A 9,075-nucleotide genomic window follows, 5' to 3' on the forward strand; every position below is an offset into this window, starting at 1 on the left:
GTGTCGGCGCCTCGCTCGACGTCTATTCCGTCGACGCCTTTCGAGGCTGCTTTGTCGGAGGTTCCCCGTGGCACGGTGGTACCCCCCAAAAATGGCTCTGGCCAAGGATAAGAATGTCTTTGTCCCTTTTTCTGTGCCCTCTTTCCGACCTCTGGATTTTATTTCTGAGGGGGATGAGGGATCTGAGGAAGGTTTGGTGCCCGAGGAGGTGCCGGACGAGATTTTGTCTGGTCACAGCCAGAGTGAAGACCTGCGTCAGTCACTGCACGACGCCAGTGGTCTGGACACCTCTCCGGAGGTGGAGTTCTGTCGGCTTGAACCTGGCACCCATGCCGAGTCCTCATACCAGCGCCTTATATTAAGGGTCACGGATTACTTGGGTGGTCTGCGCCACCTGTGGATTTTCTGCAGGATGACCTGACGGACATCCTCGACCAAGGTCCTCCAACTGACCCGGTACTGCCTTTCCATATGGCTTTGCAAAGAAGGGTGGCTGCAGCTTGGACTGCTCCAGAGAGTCTCCCAGCAGTGAGCAAGTATTTGCCACGAAAATACCGTCCAGCCAGTAGTGACCCCTGCTACTTGACCATGCACCCCACTCCGGAGAGTTTGGTGGTGCAGGCGGCCACGGCCCTAGCAAAGCAGGCATCGTACCCTACGATCCCTCCTGATGGGGACGACAAGCGTTTTGATGGCTAGGCGAAGAAAGTGTTTTCTTCAGGGGGTATGGCTTTACAGGTAGCCAACTCTGTGTGTGCCTTGTCGCGTTTCACGCACACTCTGTGGAACTGTATTTCATTGGCGGCTGAACAGATTCCCGAAGGGGAGGAACGGGATGGTTTTCTTGCTATCGTACAGGATGGCAAGGATGCTATGTGTGAGTCCGTTCAGTCGGTCTGGACATGGCGGATTGTGTCAGCCGGTCCATGGCGGCAAGCACCGTTATACGCAGGTTTGCGTGGTTGTAGAAGTCAGGGTTTGTTCCTGATGTGCAGGCCCGGCTCCTCAACATGCCCTTTGATTAACATCTTTTTGGTAGCAAGGCTGACGAGAGCCTTGAGAGGTTGCAGACCTCCAAAGCTGCAGCGAAGTCATTGAGCGCTGCAGTTCGCCAACCTCCACCTTTTTGTCCTCGGGGACAGCAATGGAGGGGAGTTTCCTTTCAGTATTGCTCATCCTTTAGTAAATCGAGAGGAGCAGCAAGTCAAAGGGGCCACCGTAGGAGTGCCAGAGGTGGAAAACAGGGCACTCGAGGTGCCAAGGCCACTCGGGCAGTTGCCTCTTTGCCCTCAGGCACTGCTGCAGCTGCTTCAGCTCAATCATGAGGCCATGTCCCATGGTTCACCGGTTGGGGGGGAGGGCTGGCGCAGCATCTTGTAGAGTGGCGTGCCATTTCTTCAGGTGTGTGAATTCTGGAGATCATAGCCCACGGCTGCTGTCTTCCTTTACGGAAGAGGCCTCATGACAATCCACCAGGGAATCTCTTTGAAGAGTCTGGTTCCGCTCTTTGCGCAGGAAATTCAATCCCTGCTGAAGAAAGGAGCCATAGAAATGGTGCCTGTAGCGGAGAGGAACAACGGATGATATTCCCCTTATTTTTTGATTTCGAAGAAAGACGGGGGATTGAGACCCATCATGGACTTGCGCGGTTTGAACAAGCTCCTCAGGAAAGACAAGTTCAAGATGGTTACTCTTTCTCCAGTCCTCCAGGCCGTTGAACTTCAGGACTGGTTGGTGTCTCTCGACCTCAAGGACGCTTATTTTCATGTGCCGATTCATCCAAAGCACAAGAAGTACCTGATGTTCGCGGTTGGCGACTCGCACTTTCAGTTTCGGGTCCTGCCGTTCGGATTGACCTCCGCCCGAAGGTCTTCACCAAGCTCATGGTGATAGTGGCAGCGTATCTCAGGAAAGGAGGGATTCACATTTACCCCTACCTGGACGATTGGTTGATCAGGGGGCGCTCTCCTGAGCAAGTCCTTAATCATCTGTCCATCACCGGCCACTCCCTTCACAGGCTGGGCTTCTCCCTCAACTTAGTTGTCCCACTTGACGCCAACCCAGTGGCTCCAGTACATCGGAGCAGTGCTCGACACATCCCTGGGGCAGTGTTTTCCTCCCCAGGTGAGGGCTCATCACATTCAGCAGATGGTGCACAAGTTTCAACACGCCCAGAGTCTCCCGGCGTTCGAGTTCTTGAGGTTGCTCGGCCTCATGGCATCCTGCATTCTTCTGGTGCCGAAGGCCAGGTTGTGGATGAGATCTCAGCAGTGGGCCCTCGAGATGCAGTGGTTGCAGTCCTCCGGCCGGATGTCCGACCCTGTTCAGATGCCGCCCTCTGTCTCCCAGGACCTTCCATGGTGGGCCGTCGAAGGCAATCTGATGAAGGGGGCTCCATTTGGCTAACCTGGCCAGAGGTGACGATCGTGACGGATGCATCCCTCACGGGATGGGGAGCTCATGCCAACGAGTTGAGTCAGCGGTCGTTGGTCTCCGTCAGAGTCCAGACTCCATATCAATCTGCTGGAGCTGAGGGCCGTCAGGCTTGCCCTGAAGGCTTTTCTGCCGACTGTGCGAGGAAAGAATGTCCTGATTCTGAGGGACAACACAGTGTCCATGCACTACCTCAACAAAAGAGGTGGGGGGCAGGGTAACTTCCTCTGTGCAGGGAGGCGATGCAGCTCTGGTTCTGGTCCATCCAGCAGGAAGTTTCGATCTCGGCAGTTCATCTGGCTGGAGAAGAAAATGAGACAGCGGACGCTCTGAGCAGGCAGAGCACAATCTCTCATGAGGGGGAGCTGGCTCAGGAGATTCTCCTGGAGATCTTTGCCCTTTGGTGGACCCCTCAAGTGGATCTTTTCGCCTCCATTGTCAACCGGAAGTACAAAAGGTTCTGCTCGTGGGAATTTCCTTCAAAAGGAGCCTTGGGAGACGCATTCGTGGTGGAGTGGTCCTTCCCACTGCTGTACGTGTTTCCTCCAGTCCCCGTCATCCCGCAAGTGCTGCAGAGGTTACGGAGGATCGGTTCCTGGATGATCCTAATTGCTCCGGCTTGGCTCGGAGGACGTGGTACCCGGACCTTCTCGACTTGTCCATCTGCCCTCCACGTCGTGTTCCCTACCGAGATGACCTGCTCTCACGGGAGGGGGGTCAGGTTTTCCATCCAGAGGTCAGATCCTTCAACCTTCACGCTTGGCTTCTGAAAGGTTGAGGTATAAGGATTGGGACGTCCCTGAAGACGTGATGGAGGTGTTGCTTTCGGCCAGATGGCCGGCAACTAAGTCCCTGTACCGTTGCCGTTGGAGAAAGTTCTGCGACTAGTGAAGGGTTAAGAATGTGGATCCTTTTTCATGTGACATTCCTGTAGTTCTCTTTTTTGCTTTTGTTGGCCCACAGGGGCCTGCAAGTGGGTACTGCTAAAGGTTACCTGGCGGTGCTGTCTATATTTAAGCGCTCGTCTGAGTGTTCAAAATTCTGTTAATTTCTCAGTTTCTCAAAGGACTTACTAATTTGTTTCTGCCGTCACCTTTCCAGGTGCCTGGTTGGGATATGAACCTTATTCTGAAATTCCTTATGGGTGCTCCGTTTGAGCCTTTACATCCTTGTCCTTAGAGGCTGTTAACCCTTAAAACTGTGTTTTTAGTTGCGGTCACTTCCGCTCGCAGAGTGAGTGAGTTGCAGGCACTTTCAGTTAAGCCACCCTTCACTGTTTTTCATAAGGACAGGGTTGTCCTTGGAGTTCGTCCTTCCTTCCGAAGGTGGTGTCGGAATTTCATTTAAGCCAGAAGGTTGGTCTTCCGGCATTTCATCCTTCTCCACATCCTGGTAAGGAAGAGTAGAGGCTCCATAGGTTGGATCGTAGGAGAGCTTTAAGTGTCTACATTTCTCGCATGTCAAGGTCAGAGTGGACGATCTGCTCTTTATTGGTTACACTGGAAGGCGTTTGGGACAAGCTTTTACTAAGCAGACTTTGTCTAGATGGAGTATCTTGGCAATTTCTGAATGTTAACGCTGGGCGGGTAAGGACCCTCCAGTAGGCTTACGGGCCCATTCTACTAGGGGTATGGCTGCCTCTACTGCCCTGCAGAGGGGTGTTCCTATTCGTAACATCTTTGAAGCATCCATTTGGGCTTTGGTCCATACTTTTCTACGACACTACTCCCTATATTCTATCCATGAGCAGGATCTGGCCTTTGGCAAGGCGGTCCTTTACTCTGCAATTTGATTGGGCATTCTTAATTTCTATATTATAAATTATTTTTCCCTCCTCCCCACGTTGGTACTGCTTTGGGAGTCTGTCATAGATATGGAATACGTCGGAGGACCCAATCTCCTCAAAGAACAAGTTACTCTCTTACCTGGTAACATTCTTTCGATGGGATGCTCCGACGACGTATTCTATATTGCTCCCTCCCTACCTGCCCCGCTACAGAATTTCTTATGCGATTACAGCTTACGTTTCCGCAAGGCTTTCTGTGGTCATACTGGCAGAAGATTGGTGCCACACGTTCTGGGAAAAAACTACAACTGAGGCTACGGGCGTCGTGCATCCTACTTATAAAATCCGGTGACGTCGGCACGACGGAGGCCCTCGAGGACAGGGTATCGACGTCATGGACGCAGACGCCGAAAGATTGTCCGAAGCAGCACAGCTGTGGTGATTACTGTCATAGATATGGAAGAAGGTTTTCTCCTGGTTATTTTGCTTCAGTGGTTCAAAGAATAGTTCTAACACAGTAGTTATTGTGATAAAAGTTTTCCTTTTATTAGTGCTAGTGCTGAGTTGTTTAACATTCAGTTGGTATGCATTGAGTACATTAAGGGGCAATTGTATCCCTTGTTTGTCAGCCGACACGTGTTTCAAACCGTGGGTCTTTCTCAGTGCTATTGTAAACAGGCTCTAGCCCCCTACGGGGTCCTGGTCCGTGGTATTGTAAGCTGTCCTGTAGAGACAGTGGCTCCTTTAGGGCCCTGTGATTCTGGTGTATCATGCAGGTCTGTTCCGGCTCCCGTCATAGATATGGAATACGTTGTTGGACCATCCCATCGAAAGAACGTTACCAGGTAAGAGAGTAACTTGTTCTTTTTTCCTACAGATTTTTTCAGTTTGCATTTCAGCAGTAAACACTCCTCAGCAGAACAGAATTATTTAGTTAATTTTAGTTTTTATGTAGCACGTCAATGTTTTATGCATAGTTTTACCACAAATGAAGTACAAATAGATGAGGTGATTGCCCAGGATCACACAATGTTGGTGATGTGCTGAAGGATGGGCTTGAAAGTCGGGTTACCTGGTTTTAATTTCTACACCACCGTCTACATTAGTTTTAACACACAATGCATTGCTGCAGCTAGAGAAAGTTGATTCAATACCAGCCCTCGCAGCCAAATAGGTGTATATTGGGTCATGGTTGGTCCTAGGACTACACTGCTGTTGGTTCTCGTGCACTCGTGTAATGCACTGCCTTTTATTCACAAATGAGGGTGAGCGACTTGTATATGGCTAGTAATTTATGACCTGAAATGTTGCAACCTGCGGTATTCCTTGCTGATTATTGTGCCTGAACAGTTGGTCAAACCTGGTATTGTACATTCCCACTACTACTTTGTAACCAACAATAGTTCTATACGTAAACTCGACTGTAGGTGTTACCATCTGTTTCAACGGCTATGTATCGGGCATGGCATAGTACATACATGTGTGCTGTTATTTCATGGAAAGTAAACCATTTTTCAATCCCCTTTCTTCAGGTGATAGAAATCACATCTTCAGCTGGGCTTCACTGATCAGTCCGCCTCTTCATGAGACCTGCCTGGAAAGCAGTTCAGGGCCTTCAGCCGGGTGCCCTTTGGACAGTCTTCAGAGGGTCACTCCACAGACGGAGGCAGAAGAAACCTGAAGGAATTCACCTTTGCGCCTCTTCCTCCATTGCTGCAAGAACCCGAGTGCGGAGCCCGCAATAAGCAGATCGTTATTTATTTTTCGAAAAAATGTCTTATGAATGTAAACTTTGTTTTAAAAAATGGGTTAACTTTTATATATTTATATGGTAGGAGAAAGACTATTCATGTTTCTGTCCAGTGAAAGGAGGAGGTATTTAGTAAAGCTTGGAGCCTAGAGCGAAACGCAGACGGACGGTATGCCTGCATGGCGACAAGTACGCGCAATGACGTTTCCTTTAAAGCACCCTACCCAAACCACGGCACTGTTTTGTTATTACCATGAGCCATCACTTAAAAATAATTGGTGTCAGTGATCCTGTTTTGCAAATTTGGAGACACCCGTTTCAAGGTGATGAAACCTTCCAGGAGTAGACCTGGAAAAGTTATTTTTCAGTACTCGCTGTTTACATATTTCCACGGTATGAAATTTGAAATTAATAGGGAATCCAATATGCTGTATTCTTTTTTTTTTTTATTTTTTTTTTTAAGTAACAATTTGATTAAAAGTACGGCCTTGTTTGCAGGTAAAGCAGGCTAACAGAGGACAGACACCTACTAGAAGTCTGAACTGTAAAGAATTGAGATCTGCCCCTGATCAGCATTGCAAGCGGACGCCCGATGGCGACTATGCCACTGCCAGCAATCCTGTGGGCTAACTGCTTGCTGCCCCCATGGCTCCCACTTGTGTCTCCACTTCATCAGTGCTTTCAATATCTGAATGCTTGCAAGTCCTAAACATGAGATTTGCTGGCTGGAACTTGTCATTTGTTTGCACACATTGTTTCCTAGTTTGGCACATCCCAAACATATTTCCTGTCCAGTTGGTAAATCACTGTACATTCTTCACAGAATGCTTTTAAATTTGAAGCTTCTTTGGCCAAACTTTACACAGCAAAAGTTCCCCCCTGCCTATTCTGACTTAAGCCTTTTGGCTTAATGGTGAAGTTCTACACTGACTAGCATCGGTCCATTTAAGAGTTGAAGCTCACCTTGACGGATGGTATCATAACATTTAACCCCAATACGGATCAAAAGTAAAACCGGCTGTTTAATTGCCGTGCCACCAATTTCCCAATAGAAATTATGATAAAATGCATAGCTCTCCTGTTCTGCCCTTTATTAGACAATCGACGTGGCTGAAATGCTCTTAATATTAGACCTTTTGACAGCACTCCTAAATAGGGAGTCTGGTTTAATTTGATGAAACTGGCTGCTTTGGAAAGTGCTGGGGAAAAGTGTCATCTGACCTAAACTATTGCTGAAGTGGCTGTTCAATGTAAAGTTTTGAAGTGCGTTCAAACATCATAATGTATTCCTTAAACACAGCCCTTCCATCGCGTGGGACCATTGTTGCTGAACACTCATTCTCCCCTTGTCATATCTTTTGAAAATTGAAACCCTGCAAGTTCCATTTTGTAGCACTTTAAAGCTGCTCTTTAAATTAGGCACACTTGAAGAGATGAATTCAAGCAATCGCTTTCAATCCCTGGACACGCTCTTCCTGGAGAAATAAGTGAACATGCCAATTAGCGAGGACAATCGATGGCTCAAACTCCCGTTCACTCTGTTTTGAGTCTTTCCAAACTCACTGTATTGTTACAATGAAGTACTCATTGGTTCTGAAACTCTGCTTCTGCCTTATCTGAGTAGTAGAATGGGATTGCTTGAGGTTCTGGGAGTGCAAGGGAAGAGGTGTTTTGTTCTCAAATCTATTTATCTGGCACCATGAATAAAGTTCTGAACGTGGACTGTTTTGTATTTATAATAGAAACACTGTTTTAAGTGTTTTAATTGTATTTTATTTATAAATATATATATTTTATCTATTTTTTTTTATGCTTTAAATGTTCTTGTGAGATGCCTCATAAGGCTCCTAGGAATCTGACACATGCACTGTAAGCTTTGATGTAGAGGAAATGGAAACCTAAATCATACTGCCATTCAATTAAGATTCCTGTATTGCCGGGTGAGCTGGGAAGTGACAGAAGCACTGTCCAGACGTATCCCCCCGACAGCACAGTAACCAGATCATCCATGGTGACCAGTGTATCGTGTACCACCTGCACCGCGGCGTAGCTTGCTACTCCGCATGCTTGCTGTAAAATGTGCAGTAGCTGTATATTTGTCTTTGGTCGGTTGGATAAGTGGGCCATATGTTTTAGAAGAAGGCCAGAAGCCCTTTGCATTCAACAGTGGAGACTGCATTGAACTGGACATAGTCTTCTGAATATCAAGCTACAAGCACTGTCCCGGAGAATACATTTTCTTTATTTGTTTTCAAAGCAATTATTAAAAAGGTGCATGTTTTTATTTTATATTGAAGAATATGCTATATTTTCCTAAAAGTTGTAATATTCTTATTTGAATTGTACATATTTCAAAATGTTTTGGCGACTTCTCTGGGGTGTTTGTATTATAATAAAATGATGAGATGCTGCTGCTTTATGTACCTTTTGGTTTGATGTATTTTTTCTTAACCTATCCGTCTTCCATTCCCATTTGCCTGGAGTGCAATACTAGAAAAGCAAGGTGCCCGCGGGTAGAGGGTCCTGGGAGAGGGGGCCAGGGGGGTCGTTCCAGAGGAGAGGTGCATATCGATCGGCAGCAGCTCTGTGAGCGAGTGTTTCCAGTCTCGTGATCTCGTGGGTTCTGGTGGCCTGTTCATCATCTCAGCGAATGAATGATAGTTTGCTTGGGGCTGCTTTGCATTCCCGCTGCATATGCTTGAATGCGAACATGAGGGTGATGGACTCTCCTTTTCTTACTCTAGTGATGAGGTATCCAAGGTCGCATCTAGTCCTCCTGCAGGTAGGGTAAGATAGGGTATTGCACCCTCTACCTCAGCCTGGCTTGAATGAGCCCTGGGCTGGAAAGAAGGGCTTGGCTTTGAGGAGGAGCACACATCCAATCCACCTTCTGATTTTGCTAAATGGCCTTGTGTCAAATCTCAGTTTAAGTTAATGGCTAATGCGAATCTCGAGTCGAATGAAGGTCTTAATGTTATAAAACCTTAATGTTGCCTCCAAACGTTCAGACCCCTTCTGCGCGCTTAAGCCTTCATTCTTACTACATCTCCACTGAGAAACTGGGCCCCTTTCGAGTTCATTGGCATCTGCTTTTCATCTTTTCTCC

The 9,075-nt window shown here is 47.5% G+C and overlaps 1 protein-coding gene across 5 annotated transcripts in view; it reads left to right on the plus strand.

The window, feature by feature from the left end:
• CDON (cell adhesion associated, oncogene regulated) overlaps window positions 1-8,392 on the plus strand; it is a 668,575-nt gene extending 660,183 nt beyond the window's left edge. For all 5 annotated transcript variants that reach the window (XM_069614078.1, XM_069614075.1, XM_069614076.1 and 2 more), the window contains exon 20: window positions 5,752-8,392. In XM_069614078.1, the coding sequence (XP_069470179.1) occupies window positions 5,752-5,900 (149 nt within the window). In that variant the 3' untranslated portion in view covers window positions 5,901-8,392. The remainder of the gene's footprint in view (window positions 1-5,751) is intronic.
• The last annotated feature ends 683 nt before the right edge of the window (window positions 8,393-9,075 follow it).

This window comes from Ambystoma mexicanum, chromosome 9 (genome assembly GCF_040938575.1).
Source record: "Ambystoma mexicanum isolate Mex_15411 chromosome 9, UKY_AmexF1_1, whole genome shotgun sequence".
Taxonomy (NCBI): domain Eukaryota; kingdom Metazoa; phylum Chordata; class Amphibia; order Caudata; family Ambystomatidae; genus Ambystoma; species Ambystoma mexicanum.